The sequence below is a fragment of the Agrilus planipennis genome, unplaced genomic scaffold (genome assembly GCF_000699045.2).
Source record: "Agrilus planipennis isolate EAB-ADULT unplaced genomic scaffold, Apla_2.0 scaffold154, whole genome shotgun sequence".
Taxonomy (NCBI): domain Eukaryota; kingdom Metazoa; phylum Arthropoda; class Insecta; order Coleoptera; family Buprestidae; genus Agrilus; species Agrilus planipennis.
The window spans coordinates 383,812-400,861 of record NW_020439244.1 but is presented as its reverse complement, the minus strand read 5'-3'; the positions used below and the strand labels follow the sequence as shown (position 1 = coordinate 400,861).

Below are 17,050 nucleotides of genomic sequence, written 5' to 3'. Positions count from 1 at the left end.
ATTAAAATTTAAAGGAATTGTTTGTAAATAGGTATACAACACATCGTACACTTCAGCATAAGAAATTTTTGCCCTGTGCTGACAGCACTCATAATTTTTTATATATATAATATCAACACCTTATTAATTTAACGTGATATAGGGAAAAATAAACACCTAACGTATAAGAAAGCTATTTATTAAGATATAACTTTAACAAACTGTTATTATAATTCCAAACACATCGATAAAACTGACTTTTTTCAAAAACTAAAGGCGAAATTATTTGTAATATATCAACAGTAAATTTGAAATAACAATACTTATCTATACATTTGTATACAAAATCAATAACATTGAAATACTTTTTAACTTCTTGGATACCCTTTTGGGTGGGGTTGAGAAGAATTACCGTACCACCCCTTAGAAATACAACATTCTCGAAAGCCAAAGATAAAATAAACAACAAACTAACAACGAAATTCGTAACGAAAGGAACTTGCACAAACATTAAACATTTATTAACATAATCTAATTTAGATGTAATAGTTTCAAATAAATTTCTCTGAAATGTTACGTTATTTTCAGAATTTGAAAGTTCCAACATACTTATAATAACAGTGTCATAATGTATTGATCGTTTACATAGATTATATAAGTCTCCTGTTGATTTTTTTCGAAACATTTCGAAATTAAATTCTGGAAATAAGTTACAGGAGTAATATGGGGATTAAAGAACTTTAGTAACAGCTTTTCCTACATCTATGTTTAACAAATCACGTCGCTCAGTCTCTAAATGCAAATTAGACAGTGAATGGTAATTTTCCGAAAATTTCCACTCTGGTTTGTACCTCCAAAACCTGTTATGAAAGCAGAAACGTTTTTCTTGCGTCACTTGCTCAAAAAACGAAGGATGTATAATTTTCCTATCATTTTCTAGTTTCACTACGCCAAAATTTGATAGAAAATAATCGGCTACTAAATATTTAATCCTGTTCGTCCTGGTACATCGGTGGTTCTTTCCAAAATTGTTCAAATTGTCGTTGATGGTCCTAACTTGCATATCCATGAAATATTGACAAAGTTGTCTGATTTGGTGCAAGTAGTCTGGTCCCATGTCGTCCCACGTGAAAAGAGCGAGATCGTTGAAATCGTTTGGATTTTGGTAGGCCTCTTTTAAGGAGGACCAGAGGTCCTTTAAGTGTTCTTTTCCATTATAAAACCTACAAAGAATATATACTTCTGAATTTCCATGTTTCGATGTACATGGTTTGTAGACTGTGACCTCTCTAAATGAACAATTTAACAGATAGACCAAAGATATGGTGGGTTGTTCAAACATTGTAAACATTTTGATTACAAAATTGCCCCCTGAAATAATCCAGAAAGTAACCAATGTAAAATAATCAAACTGTATTTAGTTTACCTTCTGATAACACAGATAAAGCTGTTATTATCTCACAGTAATGAATAAAATGTACAATAGATTCCTGTTCTTCAGGTTTAAACATGCAGTCTATACTTCCATCAGCTGTCACTAAGCCTATCTATAATTGAATAACAATGAAACAGATTAATTAGACTTTATTAATGATGTACCTTCTGTCCTTCCATTTCCTTAACAAGAGACAAGTAATTATAATATTGTGTTATATCTCCCGTACTGTCAAGACCAAATTTCCAATTTTGTGGAGTATAACGAATAAGTCTGTCATCAGGGATCATTTCAGATATAGATAAGCCCTCATGGAAAGGATTCAATGTAAATCCTGTCCATTTCCACTAAAAATTTGATGACTTGATCTATGTATTCTTAAAATAAATCAGATCACAACAGTTACAGTTATATACCTGTAGTTTGGGATAATTTTTAGCTAAAAAGTGATTCAGAGCAGAAATAAACCCCCCAGGGGCTTCACAAAGATGGAGTGTTTGAAGTGGTTCATTTGTGGCAAATAATTGACTTTCAGGCAGCATTTGAAATTGTGATAGGATCTCGTAGAACTTACACCAAGCCTGAAATATTTGCTAATTTTTTGTAATTGTTTAAAAGAACAAGGGACCACTTACTTGGGTTAATATTTCTGGTTCAAATTGTCTTAAAGAGCGAATTACTGAACCTGAAGGGTCTCTGTATTTCGTAAATTTTGACCATTCCTCTAATGGTAAGTCATTTAATTGTGATTTGACTTCGTTAAGCTTGTTTTTCATGTCTAAAAAATCTTCAATGTTTACTATATGTTCCTGATAGGCCTTTTGTGGTAAAGTCCATGGTCCTCGAAATATAAATTTCTTATTAAAATACCTTTTCACTTCTCTATCACTTTGGCTATAATAACTTGACTTTATAATACTTCTTGAATCCATTTTTTTAGAATTCAAATATTCAGTTCATTTTATTTATAAACATAAAATTAAAGGTTAGGAAACATAAAATAATATTACTTTGCCGGTATTCGTGTGTGGATAAACTATTATTACAATTTACTTGTGTCCATGTTTACTCTTAGCCACAGCCAACAAGCTGTCACGTTTGTCTAATTTATGTCAAAAAAAATACAATAAGTGCTTTTTAATTGTAAAAGTGAAAACAGTTGCTGATATAAAAGTGTTGGTGAATCTTTCAATGATGGAATTAACCAGGTAACAGTACTTTCAATAAATAATTACACAAAGTTGTGATTTTCAAATTTTGTATAGGTTATTGCCTGCCCCATCCCAAATAACTTGGGACAGGGACGATGAGAGAAGAGAAAATATACATGAAAGTGCCTTAGTCATTGCTCAACCCATTGCCCCACCGTATGGACAACGTAGAGGTTGGATACCTAGAAGTGTGCTGACAGCACTCATAATTTTTTATATATATAATATCAACACCTTATTAATTTAACGTGATATAGGGAAAAATAAACACCTAACGTATAAGAAAGCTATTTATTAAGATATAACTTTAACAAACTGTTATTATAATTCCAAACACATCGATAAAACTGACTTTTTTCAAAAACTAAAGGCGAAATTATTTGTAATATATCAACAGTAAANATTTAACGTGATATAGGGAAAAATAAACACCTAACGTATAAGAAAGCTATTTATTAAGATATAACTTTAACAAACTGTTATTATAATTCCAAACACATCGATAAAACTGACTTTTTTCAAAAACTAAAGGCGAAATTATTTGTAATATATCAACAGTAAATTTGAAATAACAATACTTATCTATACATTTGTATACAAAATCAATAACATTGAAATACTTTTTAACTTCTTGGATACCCTTTTGGGTGGGGTTGAGAAGAATTACCGTACCACCCCTTAGAAATACAACATTCTCGAAAGCCAAAGATAAAATAAACAACAAACTAACAACGAAATTCGTAACGAAAGGAACTTGCACAAACATTAAACATTTATTAACATAATCTAATTTAGATGTAATAGTTTCAAATAAATTTCTCTGAAATGTTACGTTATTTTCAGAATTTGAAAGTTCCAACATACTTATAATAACAGTGTCATAATGTATTGATCGTTTACATAGATTATATAAGTCTCCTGTTGATTTTTTTCGAAACATTTCGAAATTAAATTCTGGAAATAAGTTACAGGAGTAATATGGGGAATAAAGAACTTTAGTAACAGCTTTTCCTACATCTATGTTTAACAAATCACGTCGCTCAGTCTCTAAATGCAAATTAGACAGTGAATGGTAATTTTCCGAAAATTTCCACTCTGGTTTGTACCTCCAAAACCTGTTATGAAAGCAGAAACGTTTTTCTTGCGTCACTTGCTCAAAAAACGAAGGATGTATAATTTTCCTATCATTTTCTAGTTTCACTACGCCAAAATTTGATAGAAAATAATCGGCTACTAAATATTTAATCCTGTTCGTCCTGGTACATCGGTGGTTCTTTCCAAAATTGTTCAAATTGTCGTTGATGGTCCTAACTTGCATATCCATGAAATATTGACAAAGTTGTCTGATTTGGTGCAAGTAGTCTGGTCCCATGTCGTCCCACGTGAAAAGAGCGAGATCGTTGAAATCGTTTGGATTTTGGTAGGCCTCTTTTAAGGAGGACCAGAGGTCCTTTAAGTGTTCTTTTCCATTATAAAACCTACAAAGAATATATACTTCTGAATTTCCATGTTTCGATGTACATGGTTTGTAGACTGTGACCTCTCTAAATGAACAATTTAACAGATAGACCAAAGATATGGTGGGTTGTTCAAACATTGTAAACATTTTGATTACAAAATTGCCCCCTGAAATAATCCAGAAAGTAACCAATGTAAAATAATCAAACTGTATTTAGTTTACCTTCTGATAACACAGATAAAGCTGTTATTATCTCACAGTAATGAATAAAATGTACAATAGATTCCTGTTCTTCAGGTTTAAACATGCAGTCTATACTTCCATCAGCTGTCACTAAGCCTATCTATAATTGAATAACAATGAAACAGATTAATTAGACTTTATTAATGATGTACCTTCTGTCCTTCCATTTCCTTAACAAGAGACAAGTAATTATAATATTGTGTTATATCTCCCGTACTGTCAAGACCAAATTTCCAATTTTGTGGAGTATAACGAATAAGTCTGTCATCAGGGATCATTTCAGATATAGATAAGCCCTCATGGAAAGGATTCAATGTAAATCCTGTCCATTTCCACTAAAAATTTGATGACTTGATCTATGTATTCTTAAAATAAATCAGATCACAACAGTTACAGTTATATACCTGTAGTTTGGGATAATTTTTAGCTAAAAAGTGATTCAGAGCAGAAATAAACCCCCCAGGGGCTTCACAAAGATGGAGTGTTTGAAGTGGTTCATTTGTGGCAAATAATTGACTTTCAGGCAGCATTTGAAATTGTGATAGGATCTCGTAGAACTTACACCAAGCCTGAAATATTTGCTAATTTTTTGTAATTGTTTAAAAGAACAAGGGACCACTTACTTGGGTTAATATTTCTGGTTCAAATTGTCTTAAAGAGCGAATTACTGAACCTGAAGGGTCTCTGTATTTCGTAAATTTTGACCATTCCTCTAATGGTAAGTCATTTAATTGTGATTTGACTTCGTTAAGCTTGTTTTTCATGTCTAAAAAATCTTCAATGTTTACTATATGTTCCTGATAGGCCTTTTGTGGTAAAGTCCATGGTCCTCGAAATATAAATTTCTTATTAAAATACCTTTTCACTTCTCTATCACTTTGGCTATAATAACTTGACTTTATAATACTTCTTGAATCCATTTTTTTAGAATTCAAATATTCAGTTCATTTTATTTATAAACATAAAATTAAAGGTTAGGAAACATAAAATAATATTACTTTGCCGGTATTCGTGTGTGGATAAACTATTATTACAATTTACTTGTGTCCATGTTTACTCTTAGCCACAGCCAACAAGCTGTCACGTTTGTCTAATTTATGTCAAAAAAAATACAATAAGTGCTTTTTAATTGTAAAAGTGAAAACAGTTGCTGATATAAAAGTGTTGGTGAATCTTTCAATGATGGAATTAACCAGGTAACAGTACTTTCAATAAATAATTACACAAAGTTGTGATTTTCAAATTTTGTATAGGTTATTGCCTGCCCCATCCCAAATAACTTGGGACAGGGACGATGAGAGAAGAGAAAATATACATGAAAGTGCCTTAGTCATTGCTCAACCCATTGCCCCACCGTATGGACAACGTAGAGGTTGGATACCTAGAAGACTCACTGATTTTGGGGGTGAGTTTCTTTCAAGTGCAAGAGTACTGCCAGTTACTATATTTTGTCCTTTTTTGCAGAGGGAGGGGCATTTCCAGAGATCCATGTTGCTCAGTATCCTTTAGAAATGGGCCAGAAAGGAAAGGAATCCATATCAAATGCTTTAGCAGTTCAACTTGATGCTGAAGGCAAAGTTAAATATGATATGATTGCTAGACAGGGCCATTCAAAAGACAAAATTGTTTACTCAAAGTTAAGTGACCTTTTGCCTGCTGAAGTAGTTGCCGAGAATGATCCAAGCCTCTGTAAACCACCACAAGAAGAACTAGATGAAATTACAGAAAAAACAAGACAAGCACTTATGAAAATAACAAATTCCAAAATTACTGCTGCAATGCCTGTTAGATGTGCTGAAAAACAGGTGAATTATTTTACTTATGATTCTGAATTAAAAAGCTTCGAATATTAACATTAATTTTAAAACAGTAATTTATTTTGGTTTTTTAATTAAGTTATTGAACATTATAGGGCCCAGCACAATTTATACGTTATACTCCTTCTCAACAAGGGGCTGCATTTAATTCTGGGGCCAAGCAGAGAGTAATCCGTTTGGTAGAAGCTCAAGTTGATCCAATGGAACCACCTAAATTTAAAATAAACAAGAAAATTCCAAGGGGACCACCCTCTCCACCTGCACCTGTCCTGCACAGTCCCACAAGAAGAGTTACAGTTAAAGAACAAAAAGAGTGGAAAATTCCTCCCTGTATTTCAAACTGGAAAAATGCCAAAGGCAAATCATTGATACATTTGTTGTATTTTGTTTTCTTATTATTTTAATTCTTTTTCCAGGTTACACCGTTCCTTTAGACAAAAGATTGGCGGCCGATGGACGAGGTTTGCAGCAGCTTCATATAAATGAGAATTTCGCCAAGTTAGCTGAGGCTTTGTATATAGCCGACCGAAAAGCCAGAGAGGCTGTCGAAACTAGAGCCCAATTGGAACGTAAATTGGCCCAGAAAGAGAAAGAACAGAAAGAAGAGCATTTAAGACAACTGGCACAAAAGGCCCGAGACGAACGTGCAGGTATCAAGACGTTACATGTCCCTGGGGATTCTCATGTTAATCCAGAGGAGCAAGAACGTGAAATGTTGAGGCAGGACAGACATAAGGAACGAGCTAGAGAAAGAAATCTTGCCAGAGCTGCACCTGATAAAAGGTTCAACGATTTTTACTTGCCATTTCTTCAAAGTTTTTAATTTGCGTTTTATATTTCAGAACTAAACTTCAAAAAGAGAGGGAGCGTGACATATCGGAGCAAATTGCATTGGGAATGCCAGCTAGAAGTGCAGTCTCTGGAGAAACCCAGTTTGATCAGCGTCTCTTTGGACAAGGCCAAGGCTTGGGCCAGGGATATGGTGATGACGAGGCCTATAACGTTTATGATAAACCGTGGAGAGAAGGGGGATCCATGGCTAATCATCTGTATAGGCCAAAGAAGAACGTGGACAAAGACATTTATGGAGCCGAAGACTTGGAAAAACTGGTCAGGACAAACAGGTCAGTTATTAGATTTAAGTTTTGCTAATTTGGTTTGAAAAACGCGATGTAGAAGATATTTCGAATTTCTAAAGAGAGGAAGCTTTTAAAACGGGGTTTTATTCAGAGAGAACCTACGTTTATGAATTTACTTCCAGATTTGTGCCTGATAAGGAATTTAGCGGTACAGATCATTCTGCGGTGCGTTCTGGTCCAGTACAATATGAAAAAGAGGACGATCCTTTCGGTTTGGATCAGTTCTTGAGTCAAGCTAAGCGAGCGAGCAAACGTAAAGAGCCTGAAAGAAACGAAAGAGACCGTAGAGATGATAGGGATAAGAGAAAGCGCAGAGATTAAGTCTAGCTTAATGTGTTAATCAACTCGTCTTTCAGTTTAAGTTGGTTGATAGAAATAATTACGAATCACAACAATAATCTGAATTATTTGCATGTATGAGTGGCAAAAAATTACTCCCAACAGTTATAGTGTCTGTGTTTAAGCTGTCACAGATTTATAAACAAATAGGTTTAAAAATGTATGTAATATTCTTTTTGTTAGTACATAATTTTTGTTTTGAATTACATTTTGGCGTTTTTATATAGTGGAGAATTTGCGTTTGGTAGAAATATCTTTTCTTTAACTGATTAAACAGTTAATATTAATTATTGCACCGTTATTATTAATTATTGTGACCTCTTGTAACCTCATTATNCTAATTTTTGTTTTTTTATATTTTATTTGAACATCAGATAAAATAGTCACAGTCTTCAGGGGGAGAGGGAATATTATAAATTGTTCCTCAATTCTGTTTTGCATGCTCATTTAAAACTTATCTATGTGTAGCGATTAAAGTACATGACTTCCCTATTAGCTTATCGTATTAATTAACGAGACAAAATGTTAATTGAATATGTAAAAACTAAACTTTTCAACAATCCAACGGCGGTGAAAACCCTGAGTGAGAGTTCGAAACGCGTCGGATCACCATTTGGTAGACATAAATTGGGTCGTGCACTAACGCACTAATTATTCATTTATTTACTAGTTTCATAATAACTAAAGCGACATTGGTCGAAAACGATAACGTAGAAAAATACTTATAAATTATTTACACGATAAAATAATTACTACTACATACACACTTTTTTTACTGATGTGAACACACTCAATTTTTTAAAAGGGCACGTGCCCTTGCGGTTAACCGACAAATCCGCCCCCGACTACTTATCGTGACTATCCTTCGATCACTATCGTCACTGTTATCGTCCGAATTGTTGGTACCACTGTCCGAATTTTCCGCGTATTTCGGTTTCTTTCTCGCCGATCTTCTCGAAGACATACGCACACCTTCGTCGCTCGCCGAACTGTCCGTTTCTTTCGGCCGTTTATTCTTTAACTGGGTATTACCCCGTGTTAGATTACTCAAAGGTTCATCGTCTTCATCAGTCACAGAATCATCATCGGAAAGGTCCACAAATTTTCTGGTAGTATTCCTTGTGCGCGTTCTCTTCGTCACTTTTGCAATGTCTTCCTCCGTTTCTGATTCATCGCTTTGCTTCCGGGGTTCCCTTCGCGGTCGTGTACTTAAGGAGAAGTTACCGTTTCCGTTTCCCCTCGGGGTTTCTTTTCGTCGCGTCTTTTTCAGTTTTTCGTCTGCAGACCAATCGCTGTTACTACCTTCAGGTTTTCTTCCGATTTTTCTAATATTTTTTACACTTTTACTGGTGTTGGTACTGCTACTTTTATCAGTACTATTACTACTGCTGCTATTGCCTGTTTCTTCATTCTCTTCTTTTTTTTCTTCTTTTTCTTTAATACCCTTATTTACACTTACAGAAAGAGGTTGGTTGTCAGAGGGCGAGTCGTCGGTGTCGCTGTCACTAGTATCCGGCTCGGCGTATCCGTTTTGTGTAAGAAGTTTCGATCTCCTAAGGTTGTTCGTCAAACTGCCGTTTTTGGTGTCTTTGACTTGACTTCTGCTCTTGCTTCGTTGTGTCGGTCTCGTCGCTGTTCGCCTTCTGTACGAAGCATCCGAATCTTCTTCGTCAGAATTATTGTATTTTACATTCGTTTTAGCCACTCTGCGCCTACTTTTCTTCCTTCCCACAGTCTTCCGTCGTTTGGCCTGCTTCCAATTGAAGATTATCTTGCTTATGTGCTCTTCAAACATTGCAGACAGACGGATGGTCATGGCGTATATCTGTAATACAAACAAGAAACAAATATAAACAGGGCAGATTAATTACGACGAAGGCTATTTAACTCACTCTCGATCTTTTGTTGGTGTTATAATTTTTTGAGTTTTGGAACATGAGTCGAACATCTTTGGCAAAGTCGTGAGGAGTCTCGTAGTTATCCCCTAGGAGGTCTTCTTTTATTGTTCCAAGATCCATAGGAGTATCAATTATGCGATAATAATCTAGAGAAAATAAGTTTAAAACTTATTTGTTTGACGTTTTGTTGTTTTTAGTTTCTTACCGGGGTGTTTGAGGTGGTCTACAGGGGCCTTAAACGGCGAAGAGTCTTCACACTGCCACATGGCTTCCAAAAGAGCTCTCGCCTCATGCTTCCAGTCCTCTGGCTTACTCAAACTCCTTGTAGTTAAAGATCTTAATGATCTACTTGTCGACGGCCCATAATTATTTACATTCACTTCTACATCGCTTTCTGAAGACTGGTACGAGTCCATTAGTTGATGATATATTCCAACTATGTCCAAGTCTTCTGAGCAACTCCTGTCAAAAAGATTTTATTTTTGTTTTAAAAACGTCTATTTTTCTTTTTTTTACTTACTTTATGGCCCTTAGACACAATTCAGTGATAACTCGTGCTTTTTTGAGGATAATGCTGTGGGGTTCGTTGAATTTCTCTGCATTTGTAGCGAGATATCGGACGTCGAATTGGGCTGAAGTAATACGTCGATAGTATCGATTTTCGAAACGGGCTTTAATCGTTGACAAATCGATTGGATATTCGACAATATATGCGTATCCAGGGTATTGATTGAGATCTACGGGAGCCAAAAAAGGCTCCGCAATAGCTAGGGCCATTATCTTATCCAGTCCCACAATTATACGTCTGCAAGCTGTCTCTCGGTCTCCTGAAGGCCACTCTTCTGGTTTGGGTTGATACAAAATCGCAGTCATTTCTTTTGGAAGAACAGGTACGGCTTCTCCCACTGTTGGTGGCATATCTATACAGATATAGGTATAAGTTTAAAAGTTGTAGAGTGTATCAGATGTACTTACGGTTATCGTCGATGATTTCCACGTCCCAAGGACTTACGCGGTCGATTTCATGGTTGTCCCATTTCACTTCGTAGCACATAAACTTTGATTCAGGATAATCCGGGCTGTACGGAGACTCTGAGAGGATGGTGCCGTGCCACCAGAAATCCTCTATCATGCAACGAAAACTGCAAGAACAAGAACAATAATATTTTTGAAACTGAAGTAAATGCTTAACTTACGAGTCTCCCGATTGCCATTTTTTTCGAACTGCAGCATCATAGGTTTGTTTTAGAACAAAAAAGTCCAATACACCAGGCATGTCGTGGTACTTTACAGTGATAACGCTTCCACTTAAACGTCCAGTTTGATCCAGAAGGGCGAGTTTCAGGCAACACAGACGAGGGGGTCGAATTTCGTATTTAATTCCAACTACCTTTAAGAACTCATGGTCCTAAAAAATTCAATTTTAAAACACTATAAATATATTAACACGCGATCAAATAAAAACCTTTAACTGCATTTTCGTCCACGGAAGATCTTTTGTGTTCACTTCGTAGATGGATTTACTCTTAACAGCTTCTATATATAATTCATGGCCTTGTCTGAAATAAACAACTTCGTCGCCCATTTGGGGACAATAAGGAGCCTTTCGGGGCCTTGTCTCGGCTAGCCATTCTGACGGTTTGTAAATTTCAGGCACCTCTTTTTGCATATTTTTAGGTATATGTATAGGAACAACTGTAGACGATGTAGAGGGTCGTGGCTCTTTTTCCAATACCTGATGGAAACATTTGAATGTATAATTTTTTTAGAAAACAGATTTTTTTTATCGATTTACGTGATTAACAGCAGGTTTGGTATTTTCTTTTTCTTCTTCGCTTTCGTTTGGCGAGATGATGACCCTTTTCGCCTGCCTTCGTTTTGATCGTTTGGGTGGTTCTAAACTAACCCCTTGGTCTGCCACCCAATCCGAGTATCCCGAAGATTCGCTAGCAGAACTGGATTCACTTGAAACTTCTTCTTCCTCCTCGTCAACGTTTACTTCTTCATCGTCACTGTTACCACTCGATGGACTTTCAGATTCGTTTGCCGGCTGCTTTTTGAAGATTAAAATTAATAGATTCACTCACTTAATACCTAATAATGGATATTTTTAACCTGTTCTGTTTCGATTTCTTCGATACTAGCATTCGCTCTTGTACGGTACCCCGTTATTCTGCCTTTCTTGGGGTGCCTCAGTCTCCTATGCGTGTGTGTAGATGTGTTCAAATTATCAGTATTTATCATTATAGGTCTTCTACGCATCTCTTTCTTGTATTCTTCCATTTCCATTGCCCCGTAGGTATCTCTGAATTAACAAAAAAAGTAATGAAGAAAATATGTCTTTAGCTTAAGTATTATTATGTTTACTTACACAATGGCTTTCTCCTTTTCTAATTCGGATGGTTTTAAGGGTTGAACTAGAACCCTGACTTTCCATTTGATATTAGGGTCCCTTTGCCATTCTCCCACGGACTGACGAATGCCACCCTCACCGATCCTAAATCAACAAAAAGTTGTTGCAAATTTAAATACAACTGTAACAAAGAGATCTTGTACCTTCTACTTGTTGACCTCCTCAGGGTCGGTATTGAAGAATTGTTACTTGTGTTAGCCTGGGATGTTGATGAAGAAGAAGTTCCTTGATTGCTACTATTACTACTGCTACTATTACTATTACCATTAACCATGTTGTGGTTGTTATTGACGTTATTTTGGGCATCGTTTGTGCCCTCTTGACCATACTGTCTATGGGCCAAAGCTGCAATCATTATATCGATTTCTGAGTACGGCTCTTCGTCGGGGAGTCCCTCGATAACCTCTTGTCTCCCTTTACAACCACAATAAAAAAAAATACATTAATCAACAACATAAACCCTATATGTGTATTCCTTTTACCTTCAAGTCCTTCAACTATATTAGGAATAAGTTGTTCCGTTTGACAGTGTTCTCTACCAGGAACAAGACGTTGTAACATAGGAGGATAGGGATTCCCGTCCACGTCCACAAGAAACGGGGGCGGCATTAAATGTGGAGGAACCTGGGTCTGTTCGTCTAGGACGTGGTGATTATTATCCCTTACCAAAGGACGATAATCCGTATGGAAAAACAATTCTTCGGGGAGCTAAGAAAAGATGAAATACTATTTAAAAAGACCTCTAAGTCACTTTCAAGTGTTTACTAACCACTTTAAATAAAGAGTGACCATTCCCAAATCCAAAAATTGTAATATGACCATGAGAATCCGTTGCAGCTATCATGGTACCGTCAGGAGACCATTTGGCGTCAAAAACAGCGCCATAACCCTGCCCTTCGAGATTGTTCTTGAAACTATTGACAGGATGTCCTCTTACAATATCCCAGATAAATAGTTGACCATCGTGACCAGCTGATAAGACTACATGGGGGTCACTTGGATGAGCCTCCAGGACGTAAATTTCATCTGTGTGACCTGTCAGGGACCTTTCCATGTCCCCAGTACCTGCCCTCCACACTTTCAAATTGTAATCGCTAATAGCAGTTACTATTCTGGTATCACAACAGTTCCAAGTCACCATGGTAACACGTATCTTTTTACCTTCCTCTGTATTTTCAGTGCTAAAGGGATTTAGTTAAGAAAATCATACAATGCAATAATGAGACAATTAACTTACTGTGAAAGAGGTACATTCTTCCACTGCTGGCTTTCAAAATGCCATATGTGGGCGCTCCCATCTTTACTTCCAGAAACGAAGCGCAGTCCCCGGTGGGCCCACTGGATAGAATCTACTCGATCCAAATGAGCCTCGGTTTCTAAAATTCGATGAGGACCTTCGTCACCCCTCATAAAATATACACGGACGTGGTGGTCGGCTGAACCCGTTGCTAGAAAAATGCCACCAGGACTGAAAGAAGAGCAAATCATCTGAGCTTGTCCCGGTCGCATCCTTTCTTGATATTGAACAGGCTTAGAACTGTAAATATCGATCATAAATATTTTTAAACCGTTTTTCCACAAGTAATACAAAACATACACAAAATTTGCTTTTCCTCCAGTAGCTTGACTATAAAGCCAAAAGGCCACAGAACCATCAGTGCTTGTGCTAACAAGATATCGAATGTCCCAGCGTGAAGAGGGACAAAAGTTAACAGACGTTATCATCCCAGTGTGTCCCGAAAGTACCGCAACAGGTCCTCCTGTCTGTAAGTCCCAAACGCGTAGGATTCTATCGATTGAACCTGCTGCCAATAAAGTATTTTCTAAATTAATTGCTATGTCCGTGATTTCGGACGAGGCTCCCCTAAATGTGGCCAAAAGACGTCCCGTTATCGACGACCACAACTTTATCAACAAATCGTCAGCCCCCTGAAATACAAAATTATAACACTGAAACTTCTGTACTAAAGTACCTTTAATTAACTCACAGTTAAAATATATCTGCCAGTCTTATCAAACAACAAACAATAAACTGCTGAGAGGTGGCCAAGTGTACGTCTTTGTATACAAATTTTACTGTATAAATTAGGGCAAACCGTCAGGTACTGTGATCTAACACTAGAAATTTTCCTTCCCCATAGTACATTAACTGCAATAAAAATATAGTTGTACTGCAGATTACATATATGGTAGAACAATTATGGGTGAAAAGTCCTCACCAATATTGTGAGAAACTTTGTAAGACTGCACTGAGGCCAATGCTTTCTTTTCTGTCGCATATTGCCGAATATTATATGTGTACTTTTGTTCTTTGCCCCGTAGCAAGGACTGCTGGCCAGCTCCTAACAACGAAAATATACCCTTTACAGTAGGTGGGTATTCTTTTTCCAGCAACTGTAAAGTCCCCTCAAGTATCTTATATATATAATCAGGTCCTATATGTGGATAAAGTTTATCCTGGAAAGTAGGTTAATATTACTTATGATCTATGCACACACCTAATCATTTTAATAATGAAACAAACCATGTCATTCAGAGTTCGTTTATGTAACTGGCCGGTCCAGTCTAGTCTTTCTGGTAAAATCTAAAATGTAAACAAAACAAATGTCATAAGGGCAAATGGATGGAATTAGTTTCCTTTTTATTTACCTGTTGTGTTTCAAGTTCCTTAATCATTGTCTGAAATCAAAATAAATATTCTATAGTATAGAAACAATATCAAAAAGGATAAAACTATAAGAGCTAGTAATATAAGCATCACTTAGAATGTATGTGTTGCTGTGTCTAAGGTGAACTTAAATTTGATTTTATGATTACCCTGTATGTGTCCTGCAGAGGGCCAGTGGACAAAAACTTTTGTATAAGAAAATATAATTCTGAAACGAGACATTTTATTAGTTCTGCTGACATAACAAACTTCTAAATTTAATCATCTGTACTAACCTCCATGTATGCTCGGTGTTTTTAGAACGACTTGGTTATTCTCCATTATTACTGACTGTTATTTAATCATTACATTAAATACACTCAAAATCAGTAAAAGGATCCTAAAATTTCAATAATGTCAACTCATAACTGCACTGAAATATAATTCTCTTTTTACAGAGAAACAAACATAACCTAAATTCTTATTGATGTGAAGTTATAAACTCTTATGAATTGTCAAATTGGTAGTGGCTAGAAGAGGTGATGTCTTGTCTAGGAAATGATAGTGGTCACTGTTTCAGATCTTTTAAGATAACTAAATAATATTTAGGCAGTTAGTTTCTTTTGTATTTGGTACACTTATTCAATTATATACACCATAAAAAATCTACAAAAGTTTGAAAAACTAAAATAAGAAGGCTTTAGAAGGTATGCACTATTATACAAACTGCTTTATTTATTCTTTTAGGTTTCATTCGTTTTAATACATGGTATTTTAACTTTAGACAAATTAACATGAGTTCATATTATATCAATATTATAAGTTTTTGAATAAAATATACTTATGGGTTGTGAACGTGTATATACAAATAGTTGAGCGTCCTCTACAAATAATCTTTCGAACTAAAATATTCGATCGGCGTAGGAAAGTTGAAAGAGCGGTCGCTTGAATGTAAATCTCTTTTGACCAGGCGCCGAATGTTAAATTTTCAGTCGGCGCTTGTACAAGAAGGAGGCTTGTTGCACACCGTTTGATATTTCATTTTGCGAAATATTCCGGCTAACGCGTTTCATTCAGTTCCGTTCCAAAACCTTGTAAAATCGTTATTACTTTGCGAATTATTGCGGTCGCCTTTTTTACGTGCGTAGTTTTTTTTCGCGCGTGTTTTAGTGAAAAAATTTGAAAAATGTTAGTGAATGTATGAAATACAATATCACCTGTTGTTGTTTGTTATTGATAGGTTCTTCCTCACTGGAATATTTAGAAAGAAAAGGTAATTAATACTGTGTTTAATTTGCTCGAAAATAACTGCATGCTTTTTTTAATAATTGTGCGCAAAACAAGCGCAAACTTTTTACAAAAATTACGCGCATTCTTTTTTTCTTTATAAATGTGCGTAATATTGCACTGTATTTCAATAGACAAATTAATTAAAAGTGCACTGGTACAAATTTTTAGATATTTTTTGCTACAAATAATTTATTATATGTAATTAATAATAATAATATAACACGTAAAATCGTAATTTAAAAGGCCAGGAAAGAAATGACTATTAAAGATGCATGTTAGAATTTAATGTTTATTGTAATTTCTAGTAAATAAAAATTGAACGAATAATCGGAATATGACCGAAATTGTTGATATTTTAAAGTGTGTGATTTTTAAGGCAACGCCCTCGTAATTGCCGGAAGTACAGTAATTTGTCGAAGTTTTACAAAGAATGCTATTAAAATTTAAATACTGCTTTTTGTAGACTGTGGAACATACATTAACGAATTTCGAAAAGAAAGTAATTGAAAAAGTATTAAAATAATTTCCTTATTTCTTATTATACGGTTTCGCGTAAAATCTACAATCTGCAAGATAAAAACAAAAAGAAGACGATAGAATTTCTAGGCATAGTGTCTTCATAGATAAGTATTTTTTATACTCATTTCATCTCACGTTCTCTCAATTTCGACATAAAGCTACACCTAAACCCAGACACGGGTCGAAGGTGACGCAAACGATGCACTCAGCATAAGGTTTCCAACTTGTGGGGCCCCAAAAACGGCCCTGTATTTCGCTTATGTATTTCTTGTGAAAATTGTAAAATTACGTAATATTTAGGAATACCATAGTGTGAATACGTATGAAACAAAAGCGCAGCAAGGTGTCGTAAGATGACATGAGTTAGCCAAAGTGTGTTTTTGAGAAATCGAAGGAAATGTTTGATAATTTTGGGAACTATTGAAACAATTTTCAAATTTAAAATCGTCCAATTTTGCTGTTTATTGTGGTTCAAGCCAATTTCGGTTTGTGTGATATAATAAAAAGCTCAGTAGGGTGTCGTAAGATGACATGTGTTTTGACGAAAGTGTGCTTTTGGGAAATCAAAGGATATGTTTGATAATTTTGCGTCCTTTTCAAACAATTTTCAAATTTGAAACCGTCAAATTTCGCTTTTTATTGTGGTTCAAGCCAATTTTAG

General features: G+C 35.5%; 4 protein-coding genes across 5 annotated transcripts; 1 reads left to right on the top strand and 3 right to left on the bottom strand.

Moving 5' to 3' along the window:
* Positions 1-709: 709 nt before the first annotated feature.
* On the bottom strand, positions 710-2,398 carry LOC112905565 (cap-specific mRNA (nucleoside-2'-O-)-methyltransferase 2-like). The gene is made up of 5 exons (XM_025978208.1): positions 2,050-2,398; positions 1,831-1,995; positions 1,579-1,761; positions 1,406-1,526; positions 710-1,350 (listed from the first exon to the last, which is right to left on the bottom strand). The coding sequence occupies exons 1-5, from the start codon at positions 2,344-2,346 to the stop codon at positions 710-712; spliced, it is 1,407 nt and encodes a 468-aa protein (XP_025833993.1). The 5' UTR covers positions 2,347-2,398.
* Positions 2,399-3,063: 665 nt separating this feature from the next.
* On the bottom strand, positions 3,064-5,299 carry LOC108738529 (cap-specific mRNA (nucleoside-2'-O-)-methyltransferase 2). Its single transcript, XM_025978199.1, has 5 exons — positions 4,951-5,299; positions 4,732-4,896; positions 4,480-4,662; positions 4,307-4,427; positions 3,064-4,251 (listed from the first exon to the last, which is right to left on the bottom strand). Exons 1-5 carry the CDS (start codon positions 5,245-5,247, stop codon positions 3,074-3,076), a joined length of 1,944 nt encoding a protein of 647 aa, XP_025833984.1. The 5' UTR covers positions 5,248-5,299; the 3' UTR covers positions 3,064-3,073.
* An 85-nt stretch (positions 5,300-5,384) lies between these two features.
* LOC108738591 (puff-specific protein Bx42) lies at positions 5,385-7,952 on the top strand. Its single transcript, XM_018472075.2, has 7 exons — positions 5,385-5,523; positions 5,581-5,732; positions 5,792-6,132; positions 6,240-6,501; positions 6,561-6,927; positions 6,987-7,268; positions 7,406-7,952. The coding sequence occupies exons 1-7, from the start codon at positions 5,507-5,509 to the stop codon at positions 7,602-7,604; spliced, it is 1,620 nt and encodes a 539-aa protein (XP_018327577.1). The 5' UTR covers positions 5,385-5,506; the 3' UTR covers positions 7,605-7,952.
* Positions 7,953-7,965: 13 nt separating this feature from the next.
* On the bottom strand, positions 7,966-15,058 carry LOC108738590 (bromodomain and WD repeat-containing protein 3). Of its 2 annotated transcripts, XM_018472072.2 has the most exons (21): positions 14,877-15,058; positions 14,751-14,809; positions 14,583-14,612; positions 14,458-14,517; positions 14,153-14,390; positions 13,922-14,082; positions 13,531-13,862; positions 13,171-13,470; positions 12,703-13,114; positions 12,416-12,641; positions 12,077-12,347; positions 11,892-12,017; positions 11,636-11,825; positions 11,316-11,570; positions 10,986-11,255; positions 10,717-10,928; positions 10,496-10,662; positions 10,041-10,440; positions 9,726-9,982; positions 9,515-9,666; positions 7,966-9,447 (listed from the first exon to the last, which is right to left on the bottom strand). In XM_018472072.2, the coding sequence occupies exons 1-21, from the start codon at positions 14,920-14,922 to the stop codon at positions 8,413-8,415; spliced, it is 5,199 nt and encodes a 1,732-aa protein (XP_018327574.1). In that variant the 5' UTR covers positions 14,923-15,058; the 3' UTR covers positions 7,966-8,412. The 2 variants fall into 2 exon arrangements, with proteins under 2 accessions (XP_018327574.1, XP_018327576.1); XM_018472074.2 differs by lacking the exon at positions 14,751-14,809.
* Between the last annotated feature and the right edge of the window lie 1,992 nt (positions 15,059-17,050).

Bases quoted from the DNA above. Each gene is read 5' to 3' on its own strand.
- LOC112905565 (XM_025978208.1), bottom strand. From the start codon at position 2,346: ATGGATTCAAGAAGTATTATAAAGTCAAGTTATTATAGCCAAAGTGAT. The intron at 1,996-2,049 runs GTAAGTGGTCCC...CAAATATTTCAG, and splicing joins AACCAGAAATATTAACCCAA to GCTTGGTGTAAGTTCTACGA. The intron at 1,762-1,830 runs GTATATAACTGT...TCAAATTTTTAG, and splicing joins AAAATTATCCCAAACTACAG to TGGAAATGGACAGGATTTAC.
- LOC108738529 (XM_025978199.1), bottom strand. From the start codon at position 5,247: ATGGATTCAAGAAGTATTATAAAGTCAAGTTATTATAGCCAAAGTGAT. The intron at 4,897-4,950 runs GTAAGTGGTCCC...CAAATATTTCAG, and splicing joins AACCAGAAATATTAACCCAA to GCTTGGTGTAAGTTCTACGA. The intron at 4,663-4,731 runs GTATATAACTGT...TCAAATTTTTAG, and splicing joins AAAATTATCCCAAACTACAG to TGGAAATGGACAGGATTTAC.
- LOC108738591 (XM_018472075.2), top strand. The intron at 6,133-6,239 runs GTGAATTATTTT...TGAACATTATAG, and splicing joins TTAGATGTGCTGAAAAACAG to GGCCCAGCACAATTTATACG. The intron at 6,928-6,986 runs GTTCAACGATTT...TTTATATTTCAG, and splicing joins AGAGCTGCACCTGATAAAAG to AACTAAACTTCAAAAAGAGA.
- LOC108738590 (XM_018472072.2), bottom strand. From the start codon at position 14,922: ATGGAGAATAACCAAGTCGTTCTAAAAACACCGAGCATACATGGAG. The intron at 14,613-14,750 runs GTAATCATAAAA...TTTTGATTTCAG, and splicing joins CTCTGCAGGACACATACAGG to ACAATGATTAAGGAACTTGA. The intron at 14,518-14,582 runs GTAAATAAAAAG...TTTACATTTTAG, and splicing joins AGGAACTTGAAACACAACAG to ATTTTACCAGAAAGACTAGA.